This window comes from Plecotus auritus (assembly GCF_963455305.1).
Source record: "Plecotus auritus genome assembly, chromosome: 6".
Classification (NCBI taxonomy): Eukaryota; Metazoa; Chordata; class Mammalia; order Chiroptera; family Vespertilionidae; genus Plecotus; species Plecotus auritus.
Window position 1 is genome coordinate 97,530,885 of NC_137773.1, and position 21,276 is coordinate 97,552,160.

The window sequence follows — 21,276 nt, forward strand, 5'->3', positions numbered from 1 at the left end:
TCGGGGGATGTCCAATTGCTGGTTTGGGCCTGCTCCCCAAGGGGTCCCGGACTGCAAGAGGGGTCCCGGGCTGAGGGACACACCCCCCCCAGTGCACGAATGTTGTGCACCAGGCCTCTAGTTTCATATAAACTGAATCATTCAACATGCATCCTTTTGTGTTTGGCTTCTCTCATTATTTCTTCAAGGTTCATCCACATTGCAGTATGTATCACAGCTTCATTCCTCTTTATGCCTGAATAGTGTTCCATTGCATATATAGACCACATCTTGTTTATCCATTCACCAGTTGAGGGTCACTTGAGTTATTTCCACCTTTTAGCTATTGTGATAATGAATGCTATGAACATGTGTGTGCAAGTTTTTGTTTGAACACCTGTTTTCAGTTCTCTTGGGTATATGCCTGCACGTGACATAGCTGGATCATATGCTAACTCTATGCTTAACTTTCTGATTAATGCCACACTTTTCTACAGCAACTGCACCATTGGACACTCCAACTAGCAGTGCACAAGGGTTCTCGTTTCTCTACATCTTTGCCAACACTTGTTTTTTAAGTTTTTTATTATGGCCATCCTAATGGATGTGAAGTGGAATCTGGTGATAGTTCTGATTTGCATCTCCTGGTCATCTCTCTTCCTGTCCCTTAGGGTGCAAAACTGGGCCAGGCTTACATTTCTCCAGCCCCATGGTCCTGAGCAAACAGATCACCTTTCCCCTGATAGGCCCAGAAGATATCTCAAGGCTGACTCTCATTGACCCAGCTCAGAGTACCATGACCCTCCCAGAGCCAATCACTGCGGGGGGAGATGGGAGACCCCAGATGGAGGAGGGGGGGTCAGCCCCTCCTGGACAGCACTAGATACTAAACGTGGTGAAGCCTGGGTCCCCCACCTCAGATTCCTGACTCAGGGGCTTTCTGGATCACAGGCTGTTGAGTCTGGCCTGCTTTAATGGGGGTGACTATGGTAATGTCCCAAGCCTCTATCCTCTGCCTCCAGCTCCAAGCGCTACATCTGAGGCCTCTCTTGCTGCCTTCTGACCTGGGGAAGGGTGGCAGTCCCAGCTCCAGCACAGGTCTCCTGGAGGCTTCCGCTGAAGGCAGCTCCCAGCCCAACTGAGGCCCTTCCCTCCTTTGCTGGCCTCTGTTTTGTTTTTGTTTTTAATGTATTTTATTGATTTTTTACAGAGAGGAAGGGAGAGGGATAGAGAGTTAGAAACATCGACAAGAGAGAAACATCGATCAGCTGCCTCCTGCACACTCCCTACTGGGTATGTGCCCGCAACCAAGGTACATGCCCTTGACCGGAATCGAACCTGGGACCCTTGAGTCTGCAGGCCGAAGCTCTATTCACTGAGCCAAACTGGTTAGGGCTTTGCTGGCCTCTTGATCTCCCCTGGGTATCAGGCAACCTTGACCATCATAGGAAATAGGTTTGGCCCAGAACAGCAGTGCCACCAGTCTGTTATTTCCAAATGGCTGGTGTATGGCAGAGGAGGAGCCAATGGAAGGAGACTCCTCACCCCATCACTGGGTTCAAAGCTGCTCCCAGCGCTGCTTCAGGCCCCAAAGGGTTGAAATAGGGAAATAATAGAATGGCATGAATCATCAAGATCAGAGCAGTGATCATGACCCAGAGCTGGGAATGAATGAGGGAGGGAGGCAGGGAGCAAACAGAAGCCCAGAGAGGGCAAAACCTTTGCTCAGGGCCCCACAGTAAAGGAGAAGCAGATCTGATTCCAATCTCCACCTTTTTTCCTTTTTTTTTTTTAATGTATTTTATTGATTTTTTACAGAGAGGAGGGGAGAGGGATAGTTAGTTAGAAACATCGATCAGCTGCCTCCTGCACACCCCCTACTGGGGATGTGCCCGCAGCCAAGGTACATGCCCTTGACCGGAATTGAACCTGGGACCCTTCAGTCCATAGGCCGAGGCTCTAGCCACTGAAGCCAAACCAGTTAAGGTATCCACCTTTTTTCTTTTTAAAAAATTGCTTTGTTGTGGTAAAGACATAATATAAAATTTACTATCTTAATGTTTAAGTGTGCAGTACCGTGCTATTAAGTGCATTCGCATTGTGTGCAACCATCACCATCACTTATCTCCAGTCTTTATCTCGAAAAATTGAAACTCTGTGCCCATTAAACAACCCCCCACCCCCAGCCCCTGACACCAGTCTCCGTCTTCTCAATCTATACTTGAACTACTTCCTCTTAGCAACTGGGGTAAATAATCAGGCCCAAAAGTTACTTCACCCACCTGATTTTAAACAGCTGACTTGCTCACTCCCTAGCCTGGAATAGCTGGGACCGCTGGGGTCTTGTCGCTGATGCTCTACTGGGGTGTGTGATTTCAGATCAATGTCACGTTTTTCAGATGGGAAACTGAGTTACCCCTCATGGCCAGAGAGATGCTGAAATCCAACTTCTGACCCCCGCCCTGTTCCTGAACAGGCCCCAGGGTGGGTCTCAGGCTTGTGGGTTGGCGGGTGTCCCAGGGCCTACTTTTCCACCCAGCACTGGGGTTGATGCTGGGAGGGGCAAGTGCTGGTGCTTATTTTTTTAACCTTTGCAGCCAGAGACTCAAAGCTGAAACCATCCTGCCCGCCCCCGAACCCCCCGCCCACCAGGTCTGGCCAGCAAGGCTACCCAGAGGCCTGACCCTCTGGACTCGGGGCCTCCCCAAACCACACGGTCATAGGACTGCATCCAACTGCACATCTGGCCTTTTTTTTTTTTTTTTTTTAAGAGAGAGAGAGAAAGTAGAAGGGAGGGGGAGAAACATCAATGTGAGAGAGACACATGGATTGGTTGCCTCCTGCACACATCCCAACCAGGGCTGGGGGTTGATCCTGCAACTGAAATATGTGCCCTTGACCGGAATCTAACCCGGGACCCTTCAGTCTGAGGGCCAAAGCTCTATTCACTGAGCCAAACAGGCTAGGGCCATATCTGGACTTTTTGACTTGGTTCTGGTTTCCAGCTAGAGCACAAGGGCCTGGGATGGGGAAAATGTGGGCCCCACTTGCTTACACAAAGGTTTGGGTCAAGGGCTTGGCCCATGCCCCCTGCCTGCCTCTCCCAAGTGGGTCCTGTGCAAGTCTGGCCATCAAAGGCCACTCCTTATCCCCAAGCCCACAGTACCATCTGGAGCAGGAATATTCTGATCCAGACATGCGGATCCAACGGTGCAGCACACGGCCAAAGTGGAACTATTGGTCTCCAACATCACCTCTGTAAGGTTTCCTGTCTTAGGCAATCCACTCAGGACTGGGCCTGAGAGCTGAGCAGTGTCTGAAACTCCTCCCACATCCAGTACCTCAGTGGCTCTTGTCCCCTCGGCCTCCAAAACATACAAGTACAAACACCTCCCTGCCTTGGTCTTAACCCTGCTGACTCCTGCCTGCTGCCTGGAACCTGCCCCATCCTATTACCCATGGGAGCCAAAGGGGATATCTCAAAATTATAAATCAGATTGTTTTACTCTCCAGCTCACACACCCTCCATGGCTCCCCATTATTCTCAGAATAAAACCCATCTCCTCCCCATTGCCTGCAAAGCCCCATGTGATCTCACCTCACCTGTTCACCAGCCTGTCTCTTCCTCCTTTGCTCACTCTCCTCCAGCCACACTACTCGCTATCCTACAATAGCCATGCCCTTTCCCTACCCCAGGGCCTTTGCATGAACCATCCCTTCAGTCTGGAATGTGCATCCTCCATATTTCCATGATACTTTCCTGGGTCTCAGCTTAAAGATCACCAACTCAGGACGCCTTCCCCGAATCCTAAGCAAAAATATTTTTTTACCTTCTTCCCAATACTCTTCATGCTTTGAAATTATATTCTTTGTTTGTGTTTTCATACAAATACAAATTACAAATTGTATTTTATCCCCAGTGTGTACCATCATGCCCAGCACATACTAAGTGGGGTTGTGTCTTCTTGGGGATGAGGGGACATACCAGCCCTAGTGCCAACATTTGAGAAACATCTACCCTCTGAGGTCCCCTGAGTGCCCCCAGCAATACCCCAGGATTTATAACTAAGAACTTTGCCCTTATGTATGCCAGGGTGATGGGAGGCTCACAGGTAGCCATGGGGGGCCAGGAAGAGGAACTTCCAAGTTCCAACTAAAGTAAGGATAAGAACCAGCCAGGGTGGGGGTGGGCTGGAGGGAGTTAATGGGGGGGGGGGAGGAAAGGGGGACATATGTAATATTTTCAACAATAAAGAATTATTTTTTAAAAATCTTCAAAAAAACAAGCCTTTAACTTACCAGGAAAAAAAAAAAAAAAAAGAATCAGCCAGGTCAGAGGCCACAAAGGGTGCTCAGGGTGTGGAAAGCAGCACGAGCAAAGGCCTGGAGGTGACAGAGAACAAGGCAGTATTCCTGGAACTGGGTGTGGTGGGAGACAGGGAGATGGAGTCTGGCCTTCATCCCAGGGTGATGGGAAGCCATGATAGGTATTTGAGCAGAGGGCACATCAGACTTGTACCCATCACCCTGTGCCAGGCAGCAGGAGGCTCCCTCCCCAGACCTCAGCAGCCTGTGGTTCAACATGCTCTTGCTGGCTGGGAACATCTCGAAACAGCTTTATACAAATTCTTGTGGAGTAGGTGTTGAGGCCATCTGCCATCCCTGCCACCACAGGGCTCAGGGAGATCCGCCATATGCAGGAGCCTCCCAGACCCAGATAATGTGCTGATGGCCACCTGGCCCTACGAGGGCCTCTCAGCCTCCCCCAGAATGTCCAGGTACCCCCAAGACCCTATGTCTGGCCACCCCCTGCCGGCCCGCAGTGGATGCCAAAGAACTCTCTCCTTATTCCCCTGGAATTTTCCTAACAGGCCCTGCCAATGTCTCCAAGAACATATAAAGGGAAATGTTTCCAGTCCGAGTTGGGCTGTTTTACGGCATTTGGGGCCAGGAGCCTGGCTGCAGAGTGGAAAGGCCTCGTCACACCTCTGTTCCTGCTGCAGCGCCGCTTGAATCTAGCCTGCCCCCCTCCAGGGCCTGGCTTCTGCAGGGATTTTTCTAGCCACGCAAAGTCCCCCTCGCCCCCATCCTCTGACTGGGGAGAAATCCCCTGGAAATCCCCACACAACAGCCCAAAGGTGATGCATTTTTCATCCTTTATTAACTCAACAAGCACCTGTTGCACTCCCACCGGGTGCCCATCGATCTCTGGGTCGGGTGCTGGGGCCATACTGGGAATAGATGGGAGCAGTCCGGCCCTCAGGTGGGTATTACCCCCATGTCACTAGCTGAAAACGGAGGCCAGGGAGGGTGGCAGCTTGCCCGAGATGGTGCAGGGACAAGCAGAGCAGTTCCAAAGTGGTGTTTTGTTTTTTTCTAACAGAGTTTACATTCACCATTTTAAAGTGAACAATTCAATGGCATTTAGCACATTCACAATGTTGTGCAACCAGCACTTCTATCTGGTTCCAGAACATTTCCATCACTCCACAAGGAGACCCCTGTTCCCATTAGCAATCACTCCCTGTCCCTTCTCCCATGCTGATCTGGTTTCTGTCCCTGTGGATTTACCTGTTCTGGATATTTCATATAAAGAGGATCATACATGTGACCTTTTATGTCTAGCTTCTTTCACTGAACATTATGTTCTCAAGGTTACTTACTTTATTTTTAATTAAAAATTTTTACTTTATTTGCTGAAATATTTTAAAGCAATCCAGGACCTCAAGGCATTTCTCTATTTCTTTGCTCCAAAAACACGAGGATTTTCATATGTAACCCTGATGTGTTATCCATAATCCAATTTCCTCAGCTGTTTCAAAAGTTGACTTTTTACAGTCAGTGTGTTAGAATCAGGTTCCAAACAAAGTCCCCATTTGGTTGTCATGTCCCTTATGTTTCTCTTTATCCTCTCTCCTTTTAAAAAAAATTGTGGTAAAATAACATAAAATTTACCATCTTAACCATTTCTAACAGTCCTGTTCAGTGTCATTTAAGTACATTCACATTGTTGTGCAAACATCATCACCATCCAACTATAGCACTTTTTCATCTTGCAAAACTGCAACTCTGTCCCCATTAGACACAAACTCCTATCCCCCTTCCCCAGCCCCTGAGGACCATAATTCTACTTTCTGTCTCTAGGAATTTGAGGACTCTAGTCACTCATATAAGTGGAACCTATGTATTTGCCCTTTTGTATCTGGCTCACTTTGCTTAGCATAATGATTTCAAGGTCCATCCATGTGGTAGCATGTGTCAGAATTTCCTTCCTAACATTTTTATGACTGAATGGTATTCCATCGTATGGCTGTGCTACATTTTGTTAACCATTCACTTGTCGATGGACACTTACCACATTGCTTCTATGTTTTAGCTGCTGGGGGCACTTTCTCGGAACATGGGCTTTAATATCTGGGCAAGGACCCCAGGGAATGAGAGTGCAACTGGTTAGAAGCCTGGAGAAAGCACTAGCCCAGGCTGGTCAGAGCAGAAACGCCTGGGTGAGCTGTCCTGGCGGAAACCGAGGGCAGTGGACATGCTGGAGTGGCTGTGGAAACCCCCATAGGATAGTGTCCCACAGGAGGGCCCAGACCGCACACCATTTCCCAAGGTATTCAGACAGAGGTGCCGCACCAGGAGGAAGCTAGGTAGTGGCCTCCTCTGCAGGCCTCACAGAGCTGGGCTCATCAATGTTCGTGATGCCCTAAGTACTAGAGGCTGGGTGGGCCCTTCACCACCAAGAGCCTGAGCCTCCAATTATCCTAAGTCATAGAGATGGTGAGTTTAACGTGTTGCCGTGGTAACATCCAACAAGCAGGTAATCCTAAGTAATCAGACTGGACCTCACTAATCAGCTGAAAGAATAAAACTGAGGTTTCACCCTCTTATGGAGTACCTCAGTGGATACAGAGCGTCAGCCTGTGGACTGAAAGGTCCCAGGTTCAATTCCGGTCAAGGGCATGTATCTTGGTTGCGGGCACATCCCCTGTAGGAGGTGTGCAGGAGGCAGCTGATCAATGTTTCTTTCTCATCGATGTTTCTAACTCTCTGTAAAATATCAATAAAATATATTTAAAAAAACAAAACACCTAACTTGAGTTTTCTCTGAGAAAGAAGAAACTCCATCTTGTCAAAGATAAACAATGTCGCACACTAGTTAAAATTGTAAGGGTAGATTTAATCAGTAACATACTATGACAAAAAGAAAAAGGGTACAGTGAACTCAACTTTGAGCATTTTTAAAATTTTAAATATATTTTTATTGATTTCAGAGAGGGAGAGAGAGATAGAAACATCAATGATGATGAGAGAGAATCATTGATTGGCTGCCTCCTGCATGCCCCACACTGGGGATCGAACCCGCAACCCAGGCGGGGGTGCACCCTGAATCGAACCGTGACCTCCTAGTTCATAGGTCGATGCTCAATCACTGAGCCGGGCTAATTGAGCATTTTTAAGTAGAGAATAAGGGAACATTCTCTACTTAAACAGGGAGAAAGTTGATCGATTGGGGGCTCTGTAGAGTCAAGAGGTGAAAAATTGCAGGGAGTAGAAAGAGGGGCTGGTCCACATGAAACCCATCTGGATTTGCTAACTGGCACTTGGGGAAGTTCAGCTAGTCCCCTCCCACAGAGGCTGGGAGATGGGACCCACCTTCAGGCATGGCTGCAACCAACAGTCGGTTCTTTTGGCAGGAGAAAACCAACAGTTTTCTCAGGCAGGCCCTTTAAGAGGGGCTGGGGTCATCCCAGAGATGTGGCCTGGGGCTGTTAGATACCTGGTTAGTGTGTGTGTGTTTTTTCCAAGTCTTTATAGCCCAAGGTGAGATGGATGGGCAGCCACTGAGGGTGCTGCTTAATTAACACTCACAGTCCAAAAAAAGAAAGAGCAGAGCAGCAGGACACTGAGGGAGGGTGCCCCAGTAAAGAGTCACGAGTCCTTTGCCAGTGAGCAGACCTGAGCTGGACTGAAGAGCTGGTCAGGTGCCCGGAGGGAGGACTCTGTGGTGAGTACTGTCACAACCCCCCACCCAGTCCCTCACCACAGTGACCTGTGGGCTTCTGCTCCAGTGACTGTTCACTGCAGAAGGGGGTGCCCAGATATTTCAAGGACTAGCAGACATGGCTGCAGACTGAGGGTACAGTGGTGGGGTGCCAGGTAGTGAACTGAGTCCTGGAAGAAGTCCAACTCACAATGGACCCGCTCATCCATCCCCAAGTGTGTGATTAGAGCTGATGAGAATGAATATGCTAAAAAGTCAGAGAAAGTTCCTCCTGCCATTGAGTGACTGGCCTGGGAAATGCAAGAGTGGGAAAGGCCATAGGAATCCTTCAGAAGCTGTCCCCATCGCAGCCCAAGGAGTAAGACGGAAACAATATCCCACCCATGGAGATTAGGCCACCATTAAAGGCCTAGCGGGGGTCCTCAAACTTTTTAAACAGGGGGCCAGTTCACTGTCTCTCAGACCGTTGGAGGGCCGGACTATAGTTTAAAAAAAAAAACTATGAACAAATTCCTATGCGCACTGCGGGCCCGGGACGAGTCGGCTGCTAAGCAGGACAGGCAGCAGCACCCGGCGGGCAGGATAAATGTCCTCGGCGGGCCGCATGTGGCCCGCGGGCCATAGTTTGAGGACCCCTGGGAGGATGCAGGAGGGGTCCCTGACTTCTCTGTTTAATTCTCTGGTCAACCATACAGGCACCAGATAGGGCCTGGAGAATGATCATGTACTGCCACAGGCCTGACAGAATGGATGCCCCATCCAGCTACTGGGTGGACGAGGAGGCCTGGCCAGAGTGTATTACTGAGGCCTCAGGTATATCACATATTGCCATTGGTTTGGCCCCTGCATCATTTTCTTTTTATTTTATTTATTTATTTTATTGATTTCAGAGAGGAAGGGAGAGAGATAGATAGAAACATCAATGATGAGAGAGAATCATTGATTGGCTGCCTCCTGCACGCCCCCTACTGGTGCGGATCGAGTCTGCAACCTGGGCTTGTGCCCTTGGCGGAATGGAACCTGGGACCCTTTAGTCCTCAAGCAGACGCTCTATCCACTGAGCCAAAAGGGCTAGGGCCCTTTTCTATTTTGATTAGGAAGAAAAGTTCACATTCCTACGAGATGGACAAGAAAATGCATTTACTGTTTTGCCACAGGGCTAGGATCGCCAGGTAAAATACAGATGCCCATTCTTTTTAGGGGGGTGATGGGAAAGTTTTGGAACTAGATAGTGGTGGTGGCAGCACAACATTGTGAATATACTAGATGCCAATGAACTTGTACACTTAAAAATGATCAGCCCTGGCCCGGCCAGAATGGCTCAGTGGTTGAGAGTTGACCTATGAACCAGGAGGTCACAGCTCGATTCCCAGTTGGGGCACATACCCAGGTTGCTGGCTCGATCCCCAGTGTGGGGTGCATAAGGGAGGCAGCCCATCCATGATTCTCTCTCACATCAATGTTTCTCTCTCTCTCTCTAAAAATCAATAGACATATCTTCAGATGAGGGAAAAAAAAACCCCGATTCAAATGGTATTTTTTGTTACGTGTATTTTACCACAATGAAAAACAAACAAATCACCCGGCTTGTGTGGCTCAGTGGTTGAGCTTAGACCTATGAACCTGGAGGTAACAGGCCCAGGTTGAAGGCTTGAACCCCAGTGGGGGGTGTGCAGGAGGCAGCTGATCAATGATTCTCTCTCATCATTGATGTTTCTATCTCTCCCTCTCCCTTCTTCTCTGAAATCAATAAAACTATATATATAAAAGCCTAAGTGACCTTTACGACAGTTATGACCAGAACGATGGGTCAACCAGTTGCTATGACGTGCACTGACCACCAGGGGGTCAGGGTTCAGTTCCCAGTCAGGGCACATGCCACAGTTGGTCAGAGCACATGCCACATTTGTGGGCTCAATCTATAGTAGGGGGCTTTCAGAAGGCAGTCGATCAATGATTCTCTCACATTATTGATGTTTCTATCTCTCCCTCTCTCTTCCTCTCTCTCTGAAATCAATAAAGATATATTAAAAAAACAACAGAGAACAACAATGCTGATGAGGATTGCATCAACAGAGAACAACAATGCTGATGAGCCTGCACCCACAGCTGAGGCCAAGTTCCCATAAGGAGCTTTTTGAACCCTTGGGCACTGTTGGTGGGAATGTAAAATGGTGCAGCCACTGTGGAAGACAGTATGGAGGTTCTTCAAAATACTGAAAATAGACCCCTGGCCGGGGTCCTCAGTGGTTAGCTGGCCTGTCTACCGAAGGGTATGTTCCCCCTGTCAAGGGCATGTACCTCAGTTGCGGGTTCACTCCCTGCCCCCAGTCGGGCCACATGCAGGAGGCAACCAGTCAATGTGTCTCTCTCATATAGGTATTTCACTCTTTCTCTCCCTCTCCCACTCCCTTCCTCCCTTCTACTATCTCGGAAAAGCAATGTAAAAAATGTCCTGAGGTGAATATTAACAACAACAACAACTATATACAATAATCTATATAATAATCTATATCAGGCGTCCTCAAACTATGGCCCGCGGGCCACATGCGGCCCACTGAGGACATTTATCCGGCCCGCCGGGTGCCGCTGCCTGTCCTGCTTAGCAGCCGACTCATCCCGGGCCCGCAGTGCGCATAGGAATTTGTTCATAGTTTTTTTTTTTAAACTATAGTCTGGCCCTCCAATGGTCTGAGGGACAGTGAACTGGCCCCCTGTTTAAAAAGTTTGAGGACCCCTGATCTATATAATAAAGAGGCAATATGCAAATTGACCATCACTCCATCACAAAGATGGCTGCACCCACAGCTGAGGCCAAGTTCCCATAAGGAGCCTTAACAAGCAATCAGCAGGGACCTGAGGCTACGCCCTCCCCCGTCCCTGTGGGGCTTGACAGGGGACCTCAAGGTGCACTTCCCATCCTGGTGCTGGGCTAGGGGACCTCAGGCTGCTCCCCCTGCCCCACGCCAGGCCGGGAAAACCTCAGGCTGTGGCCCCAACCAGGTAAGGCTTGACAGGGGACTTCAGGCCGCGCCCCCCACCCTGGCACCAGGCCAGGGGACCTCAGGGTGCACCCCTCGCCCTTTACACGGGGCTTGATGGGGGACCTTAGGCAGTGCCCCCAGCCCAGTACCGGGCCAGGGGACCTGAGACTGCACCCCCCTGCCTGGCGAGGCTTGACAGGGGACCTCAAGGTGCACCCCCAGTGCTGGGTTGGGGGAACTCAGACCACACCTCCCGCCTAGTGGGGCTTGATGGGGGACCTGAGGCTGTGCCCCCTGCCAGTGGGGCTTGACGGGGGACCTGAGGCTAAGCCCCCCTCCCAGTGCTGGGCGGAGGGACCTAAGGCTGTGCCCCCCCTGCCTGGCAGGGCTTGATGAGGGACCTCAGGCCATGCCCCCCCCCCATCCTGGCACTGGGCCAGGGGACCAGCAGGGCTTGACAAGGGTGGGACTGGCCAGGTCTGGATCTAGCCCAATGGCGGGGGGGAGGGGTGGCCGGGTCTGGGTCTCACGTGATTTTGAGGTGCATGTGGGTGGGCGGGGACTTGACTCTGGGTCCCGTGGTGCGCCCCAGACTCTGACAGGAGGAAGATTTTCATATACATTTTACTAATTTTCTCTCATCTCTGACACTTCTATTATAGAGAAAGGGAAAATAGCAATATTAAATTATTTCCTCTAATTAATCCCCTTTTAATGTGCATGAATTTTGTGCACCAGGTCACTAGTATATATATACATATTGAAAATAGAGCCTACCTGCATTCTTTTTATCTATTCATCTGTTGATGTGCATGTGGGTTGTTTCTATCTTTTGGCCATCGTGAATAATGCTGCTTTGAACATGTGTGTACAGTATCTCTTTGAATCCCTGCTTTCAATTCTTTGGGCTATATACTCAGAAGTGGAATTTCTGGGTCATGTGGTTACTCTATATATAACTTTTTGAGGAACTGCCAGACTTTTCCCCACAGTGGCTGCACCATTTTACATTCTTACTGGCAATGTACCAGGGTTTTGATTTCCCCACATTCTTGACAACACTTGCTATTGTCCATTTTGGATTACGGTCATCCTATTGGGTGTGATGTAGTCCATTTTTCATTTCATTCTTTATCACATTCTAACACACCACACAAGTTACTGAGTTCTTTTTGTTTTTAAATACATTTTTATTGATTTCAGAGATGAAGGGAGAGGGAAAGAGAGATGGAAACATCAATGATGAGAGAGATCATGGATCGGCTGCCTCCTGCACAGCCCCACTGGGGATTAAGCCCGCAACACAGGCATGTGCCCTGACCTGGAATCGAACCCTGACCTCTTGGTTCATAGGCCAACACTCAACCACTGAGCCACGCTGGCTGGAGTTACTGAGTTCTGATGACTTTGTTTATTGTCCATCTTCCCACTAGAAAAGGCCACACAGCTATCTGTAAACTGGGGACACTGGCATGGGGTTGGGCCCCCTGGGCGGTGTGTGTTAGTTTCCCAGCCCAACACCTTCTAAAATAGCCATGGTGAAACTCCACCCAAAATATATGCCAGCATGCAGCCTAGTGAGGAAATGAAGGGGGTCTCCAGGGGCTGTCTTCCTCCAGGAGACCCTGGCTGGCCCTGACGCCCTCAATAGCAGCTTTGAGTCTCTGTGGGAGCTGAAGCTTTGATGCCAGGCCATAACCCACATCTCCAGACACCTCAGCACATCCTCCCCAAAAGCAACCTGTGGTTGAATTAGAATCAAGGTGGCCACACCACTGTACCCCCACCCAAGGCCTGCTGTGAACCCATCATCACCTTCAAAGAGACCGTTCAGAGAGCAGAGGAGGCAATAAAATATACACACACGCCTATTTTTCTTTTCCCACTAGCATCACCAGGGCCTTGGCCACACATCTATGTCCCACAAGGGGCTCCTTTGAAGCTAGAATGGAGCTGCAGAAGGGGAACCCACAGAAACCCACAAGCTCCCACTGTTCCTGGGAGAGCCTCAGACAGGGTCCAGTTCACAGTCCCACAGGGCTGGCCACCTCTCAGCAAAGGCTGGGTCTCAAGGGCCACATCTGTGGGAGACTGGAGCCTGACAGAGGGTTTCAAAGAGGCTGATGGCTGGATGGAGGAAAGCAGCTGCAGGATCCTAAATGTCCTTTTCCTAAAGTCCTGGAATTTCCCTGTGGTAGCCATGGGCTGCTTACCCTCTCAAGGGATCTTTCTTACTATGAGAGAAGAATTCCATTTTCCTCTACTTGGAGCAGCCATGGGCAAACTACGGCCCGCGGGCCGGATCCGGCCCATTCGGCTGTTCTATCCGGCCCGCGGAGCCGAAAGAGCGGAGGGTTCTCTTGCTCTCCCCTCCGCTCCTTTACTTTGAATTTATATTAGTTCACACAAACACTCCATCCATGCTTTTGTTCCGGCCCTCCGGTCCAGATTAAGAACCCATTGTGGCCCTCGAGTCAAAAAGTTTGCCCACCCCTGACTTGGAGGCTGGCATGGAACTCGAGGAGGGGCGGGGCCAGCCAGTGGAGCACAGTTGTGAATTCAGGACTGGTGGGTGAATTCAAGCTGGCTTAAGTCACCAAGGATTGGTTGAGATCTACCTGGGCCGAGAGAAACACACACCTGAGGCAGAGGCCTAAGGGATTTTGTGTGGTCTGAAATGTTTGTGGGAACGGATGCAAAACACTGGGGGGTGAAGGCATGTATGGGAGTGGGGTGGGGGGGCAATGGTAAGATATGTACACATATAATACCTTAATAAAAAAAAATTTTAAAAATGAAATGTTTGTGGGTTTTGTTTTTTTTCAATGATGAATTGTTAAAATGTAGAAAAGTAAAGAAGACTAAGCATTTGCAAAGAACTGACATTTGATGGCTGGTGGCCAGGTGCTGTTCCCAGCTCTTCACATAACATACTATGAGGGGTTGGTAGCATTAGATTTCCGTTTCACAGGTGAGGCACAGAGAGGCCAAGACATTTGAGAGAGGTCACACAGTGAGCTGATGTGAATCCAGACCTTCTCTTTGAGTTAACCCAAAGTCAGCAATGGTCTATCCCTGTGGTCGGAAAACTGCGGCTTGCAAGCCACATGCAGCTCTTTGGCCCCTTGAGTGTGGCTCTTCCACAAAATACCACGGCCTGGGCGAGTCTATTTTGAAGAAGTGGTGTTAGAAGAAGTTTAAGTTTAAAAAATTTGGCTCTCAAAAGAAATTTCAATCGTTGTGCTGTTGGTATTTGGCACTGTTGACTAATGAGTTTGCCGACCTCTGGTCTATCCTACATAGTTAGAACAGAGCCATGTGTTATATTTTTCCTTTTATTTGAATTTCATTGTTTAAACTTTCATTTTGGTAAAATATAACATAAAATTTGCCATTTTACCTGTAAAATGTAGTGGCATTAAGTATATTCACCAAATGTGCAATCATCACCATTACGTATTTCCAAAATTTCTCATTGCCCCAAACAGAAACCCAGTATCCATTAAGCATCTCCCCCTTCCCCAGTCCCTGGAAACTTCTCGTCCACTTTCTGTTACTATGGATTTGCCTGTTCCAGATATCCTATATAATAAAAGACTAATATGCAAATTGACCGAACGGCAGAACAACTGGTCACTACGATGCGCACTGACCACCATGGGGCAGACGCTCAATGCAGGAGCTGACCCATGGTGGTCAGTGCGCTCTCACAGGGGGAGTGCTGCTCAGCCAGAAGCTGGACTCACTGCTGGAGAGCACAGTGGAGGTGGCAGGAGCCTCTCCCACCAACGCTGCAGCGCTAAGGACCCCTCGGCAGATATTCCCCAAGGGGTCCTGGACTGCGAGAGGGCACAGGCCGGGCTGAGGGACCCCCCTGCCAGTGCATGAATGCTGTGCACCGGGCCTCTAGTTTTATACAAATGGAATCATTCACTCTGTGGTTTTTAGTCTGGTTTCTTTCACTCAGCGTGATATTTTCGTGGTTCATCAATGTTGTAGTGTGTCATCAGCGCTTCACTCCTTTTCATGACTGAATAATATTCCATTGTATAGATGGACCATTTTTGTTCGTCCATTCATTTGTTGATGGACATTTGGTTTGTATCCACCTTCTGGCTACTGTGACTAGTGCTGCTATGCACATGTGTGTACAAGGATCTGTGAGTCACAGCTTTTAATTTCTTTGTTATACAGGGTGGGGCAAAAGTGGCTTTGCAATGGTCAGGATGCAAAACAGTTTATTCTTCTATTATTACTTATTAGTTATTGTATTATTTTCCATACGAACATCTGTAAAACTACTTTTGCCCTACCCTGTTTTTTTCCTACACACACATTTTTCAGATAATACTGTCATGGACATTACTTTTTAAAAACAGTGTTAATAACTTATGATTGACATACCAAAAACTGCACACATTTAACATGTACAATTCAGTGTGTTTGGCATATGTCTATACCTGTGAAACCGTCACCTTTATCAAGATAATGAACACAGCCGAAACCGGTTTGGCTCAGTGGATAGAGCGTCGGCCTGCGGACTGAAGGGTCCCAGGTTCGATTCCGGTCAAGGGCATGTACCTTGGTTGCGGGCACATCCCCAGTGGGGGGTGTGCAGGAGGCAGCTGATCGATGTTTCTCTCTCATCGATGTTTCTAGCTCTCTATCCCTCTCCCTTCCTCTCTGTAAAATATCAATAAAATATATTTAAAAAAAAAAAAAAGATAATGAACACAGCCATCACCCCAAATGTTCTCGCCTGCCTTTGTCATCCCGTCCCTCCACCCCTCCCCAGACTACCTTCTGACCAGTTTCCTGTCCGTTTACATTCATTCATTTGTACTTTCTAGGAAAGCTTATAAATGGAATTATACAGTGTTAGCCTTTTAGGGCTAGCTTCTTTCACTCAGCATAATGCCTTGGAGGTACATCCGTATTGTTTTGAATGCCCGTAGTTCGCACTTTTCATCGATGAGAAGTATTTTGTTGTATGTTCATCCATTTTCCTGATGATGGACATTATAGTTGTTTCCAGTTTGGGACAATCCTATATAATAAAAGAGTAATATGCAAATTAACCATCACTCCACTACACCCACAAGCCATGCCCACCAGCCAATCAGGAGCAAATATGCAAATAAACCCAATCAAGATGGCTACGGCCACAGAGAGCAGGATGGAGGCTTGGGTTTCCCCGGCGATGGAGGAAGCCAAGCTTTCCGCCTGCCCTTGCCGCCTAGGCCTCCACTCAAGGCTACAAAGTTTCAATGATAGAAGATACATAAACCCAAACAGAAATGGTGGCAGCCACAGAGCTGGAAAGAGCAGGAGGCTAGGGTTGCCCCGGTGATGGAGGAAGCCAAGCTTTCCACACACCCTGGCCGGCCCAGGCCTCCGCTTAAGGTTACAGAGTTTCAATTATAGAAGATACATAAATCCAAAAAAAAATGGCTGCCGCCACAGAGCAAGCAGAAGGCTTGGCTCCACTCCAGGCTACAAAGTTTCAATTGTAGAAGATAAATAAACCCCAGATACCAGGGCCTCCGCTTGGGTCGCCAGGGGGCGTGGCCGGCCTGCAAACCACCACAGGCCCCTCGCCCAGGCTGCCTCACACCCCAAGGGAACCCCCACCCTGATCCGGGACACCCTTCAGGGCAAACCAGCTGGCCCCCACCCGTGCACCAGGCCTCTATCCTATCTAATAAAAGAGTAATATGCAGATTGACCATCACTCCAACACACAAAATGGCTGCCCCCATGTGGTCAAAGATCCTGCCCCCATGTGGACACAAGATGACTGCCACAGGATGGCCAGCAGGGGAGGGCAGTTGGGAGGGACCAGGCCTACAAGGGAGGGCAGTTGTGGGCAATCAGGCCAGCAGGGGAGGGCAGTTGGGAGGGACCAGGCCTGCAGGGGAGGGCAGTTGGGGGTGATCAAACCTGCAGGGGAGGACAGTTAGGGGTGACCAAGCCAGCAGGGGAGGGAAGTTGGGGGCGACTAAGCCTGCAGGGAAAGGCAGTTGGGAGGGGCCCAGGCCTGCAGGGGAGAGCAGTTGGGGGGGACCAGGCCTGCAGGAGAGGGCAGTTAGGGGTGACCAAGCCTGCAGGGGAGGGCAATTGGGGGGGACCCAGGCCTGCAGGGGAGGACAGTTAGGGGTGACCAGGCCTACAGGGGAGGGCAGTTAGGGGTGACCAGGCCTGCAGGGGAGGGCAGTTAGGGGCAAACAGGCTGGCAGGGGAGCAGTTAAGCATCAATCAGGCTGGCAGGGGAGTGGTTAGGGGGTGATCAGGCTGGCAGGCAGAAGCGGTTAGGGGCAATCAGGAAGGCAGGCAGGTGAGCAGTTGGGAGCCAGCAGTCCTGGATTGTGAGAGGGATGTCCGACTGCCCGTTTAGGCCCAATCCCCACCAGGATCAGGCTTAAACGGGCAGTCGGACATCCCTCGAGGGGTCCCAGATTGGAGAGGGTGAAGGCTGGGCTGAGGGACACCCTCCTCCCCCGTGCACGAATTTCGTACACTGGGCCTCTAGTTGCAAATAAAACTGCTGTGAGCATTTGTATTCAAGGTCTGCTTTCATTTCTCTTCGGTAAATACCAAAAGGGGAATGGCTGGCTCCCATGATGGGTGCACATTTAAGTTTTGAAGAAACTGTCAAAATGCCTTTCCAAGTGGCTGCACTGGTTTGTATATCCAGCAGCCTAGACAAAAGTTGTGGTTCCTCCCCATCCTTGCCAGCACATAATAGTGTCAGTCTTTGTCATGATAGCCATTTCTGGGAGGGGTTGTGGGAGAAATGTGCTAGAGGTGACTGGGAATAGAAGATTTTTACAAAATGTGATCTTTTTAGTCATCCCTTCAACTTATAAATATGGGTAATAGGACTTTTTCTTTTTCTCTCCAAGCAGTGACAAGGGCTCATGAGTTGTCCCGTAAAACATTTGCTGAGCACCTATTGTGTGTTCCCTATTGTGCCAGTCCTTGAACATAAACAGCAAACAATACTGACAGAGTTCCTGCCCTCAGAGAACTAGCTTCTACTGCTTTTTAGAAGCAGAGCCTGAGATGGGATTCACTTTCATGTGAGTTTGGGGGAAATGTGTGAGGGAGTAAGGGATATAGGACAAGTTAGGGAAGGAGGAGGCAAGGAAGTGGGTTCAATTGGAGTGGAGGCTCTGATCTGGGTGAGGGCGGAGCCCTGGAATTTGACAACCACTAGAGTGTTCCCATTTTGGTGCAAGGGGTCTGGCCTCTTGTGTCCCATACCCTTCAGTCCTTGGTGTGAGCTTCCCTAGTGTGTGTGTGTTTTGGCAGGTGTGGGACCATCCTGATGAGGCAGTTTGGTCAATGTCAATTCACAAGGGATGGCTATGAGCTCTTAGCAGCCAATACTTGCAGTAGCTGGCACAGGGATGCACCAGCCAGTAAAAATTCTCGTCAAGGCACCCACAGCATCCTTTACAAAAATGGTGTCCAGCCCGGCCGGCGTGGCTCAGTGGTTGAGCATCAACCTATGAACCAGGACGTGAGGGTTTGGTTCCCGGTCAGGGCACATGCCCAGGTTGCAGGCTTGGTCCCCAGCAGGAGGTGTGAAGGAGGCAGCTGATCAATGATTCTCTCTCATCATGATGTTTCTATCTCTCTCTTCCTCCCCCTCCCGCTCTGAAATAAATAAAAATATATTTTAAGAAATGGTGTCCATTAGACAAATTAGCACACTGACAATAATTTAATCACAGTTATGATCAATGCAAGCTATGATGAGGGCTCCATCAGAGGAAGGGAGAGGAAGGTTTTGGGGTGACAGGAAAAGGAGGGCTAAGTAATGGATCTGGAATCCTGGCTACCATGTCACTGGGGCCTGAGGATCAGCTGATCCAGACCACATTATCTGTTTGGGCTCCCTCCTGAGGCACCTGAAATGATTAGTTGGATGGGCTTTGGATTTATTTGAAACTATCTATTGACTTATTGGGATTCCCCCTTAAACTGTATCTTCCTGGAGAGGGAGGACCTAATTATTAATTTTCCATATCCCCACATTTCAGTGCATAGGAGGCCAGAAAAGATGTTAAGAAAAAGGAACCTTTTGCCCTGGCCGGTTTGGCTCAGTGAATGGAGCGTTGGCCTGTGGACTGAAGGGTCCCAGGTTCAATTCCGGTCAAGGGCATGTACCTTGGTTGCGGGCAGATCCCCAGTGGGAGGTGTGCAGGAGGCAGCTGATCGATGTTTCTCTGTCATCGATGTTTCTGACTCTCTATCCCTCTCCCTTCCTCTCTGTGGGAAATCAATAAAATATATTTTTAAAAAAAGAAAAAGGAACCTTTTATCATGTCATGACAGGAATACTGGAAAATTAGGAACCATGAAGGATCAGGAACCAGGAGTCCTGTGAGCTGACTGCCCATATTTACAGAGCCCCAGAATCTTGGGACAGAAAGGGAAGTGGGGGGTTCTCCAAGACAACTTTCCAAAAAGCTGAGCCTCAGAATTTAAGGAGATTAAGGTTCATAAACCAGTGGCTGAACTTGGACAGCCTTTTACTGAGCACCTATTACATGTGGTTATTATTCTCTGCATGAGGAAGACCTTGTGATGAACAAAGCCAACCCCTGTCCACGTGGAACTTCATAAATATTAAGGGAGTAACTAGTAGCTCATTTTTCTTTTTTGTTGTTAATCCTCACCCAAGGATATATTTTTTCCCATTGATTTTCAGAGAGAGTGGAAGGGAGGAAGAGGGAAGAGAAAGAGAGAGAGAGACAGAGAGAGACAGAGAGAAACATACATTGTGAGAGAGACACATCCATTGCTTGCCTCCTGCACGCTCCCCGCTCCCCGGCTGGCGCTCAAACCTGCAACCCAGACACGTGCCCTTGACCGGCCAGGCAAGCTCATTTATTCTTTATCCCATCTTAATGGTTATTATTTCCCTTTCCCAGGAAACTCGAGGCTCAGAGAGGTGAAGTCACTTGTACAAAGTCACACAGCCGGAAGGTGGCCAGGTCAGGATTTCACCCCAGAGCAAGTGTTCCCAATCACTTTGCTATATACTGCCTCTTAATATTATTATCCGAAGCAACAGACACCATTCCCAGCACCAGGCTCCGTGCTAAGGAAGGTCCTGATTCATTTATTCAACAAATGCACACTGAATACCTATTTTTGTGCAGGCAACCCAGTTTACAGGGGACGTCTCTGAGAGACAGAGCTACGCCGTCCCGCCAAGCCTCCACAACTGGGTGTTCCACCTACGTAGGGCATTCGGTTAGTGCTCAATTAACCCAAGGGACGAAGACCATCCGTCCCCCATGCCCGCCGCCCCGTCATCAGGAAGCAGAGGTTGGGGCGGGACCACATGTCCCGGCAGCCAACGCGCAGGCAGTTGGAAGCCCCGCCCTCGCGCGTGCGTGCTGCGCGTCTTGTCGGCTCGCTAAACACTGTGTCCCGGCGCGGTTGGAGGCGACGGCAATGAGCGCGCGCGCCTGCGTCGACGTCGGGCTCGCGCACGCGCACTTGCGCTGGCGTCGGGCTCGCGCACGCGCACAGCACCGGCGGCAGTGGTGGCCGTTCCTGTGGGGGTCTGCGAGCGGCTGGCGGCTACGAGCGGAGCAGCGACGCTGAGGGGCTTACAGGTGGCGGCGGCGGCGGCTCGCGGCCAGGCTCGAGCCGCGGTGGGCGTTTCTGTTCGGTCCAGGGGCGCGGGCGAGGCGGCGGCTGCGGCCCAAAGCCTGCGGCCTAGGCCTCAGCGCGGCGGCGGGCTCGAGTGCAGCGCGGAGCCGGCCTGCGGGCCCTGCGCGTTGGCACCATGAGCGTGGAGGCGTACGGGCCCAGCTCGCAGACGCTCACTTTCCTGGACACCGAGGAGGCCGAGCTTCTCGGCGCCGACACACAAGGCTCCGAGTTCGAGTTCACAGACTTCACCCTCCCCAGCCAGACGCAGACGCCTCCCGGAGGCCCCGGCGGCCCCGGAGGTGGCGGCCCGGGGGTCCCGGTCGGCGCGGGTGCTGGCGCTGGGGCCGGACAGCTTGACGTTCAGGTGAGCGGCACATGGCGGCGCCGGAAACCGGGCCAGGCCTTAGCGCCTGGGGACCTGCTCCGGTTCCCCGACTCAGGCTGGCCCCCAAGTAACCTGTACCGGATCCCTCACTCCCGCCGGTTCCGAAGTAATCTGTTTCAGGACCAGCTACTCTGACCAGGTCCAGCGTAACCTATTCCGGTTGCCGCACTCCTTACTGGGCGCATGGCAGACCTGCTCCAGGTCTCTGCGTCTGGGTGATCGGCCGTGAGCACCTCTAAGACCCGGTCCGG

At 50.2% G+C, this 21,276-nt stretch overlaps 1 protein-coding gene across 2 annotated transcripts in view; it reads left to right on the forward strand.

Annotated features, from left to right (window-relative positions):
- The first annotated feature begins 20,487 nt into the window (after nucleotides 1–20,487).
- The window catches only part of UPF1 (UPF1 RNA helicase and ATPase), a 42,290-nt gene continuing 41,501 nt past the window's right edge, over nucleotides 20,488–21,276 (forward strand). The window contains exon 1 of one of the 2 annotated variants that reach the window (XM_080671604.1): nucleotides 20,488–21,004. In XM_080671604.1, the coding sequence (XP_080527730.1) occupies nucleotides 20,774–21,004 (231 nt within the window). In that variant the 5' untranslated portion in view covers nucleotides 20,488–20,773. The remainder of the gene's footprint in view (nucleotides 21,005–21,276) is intronic. The other variant, XM_080671603.1, reaches the window with a different exon arrangement.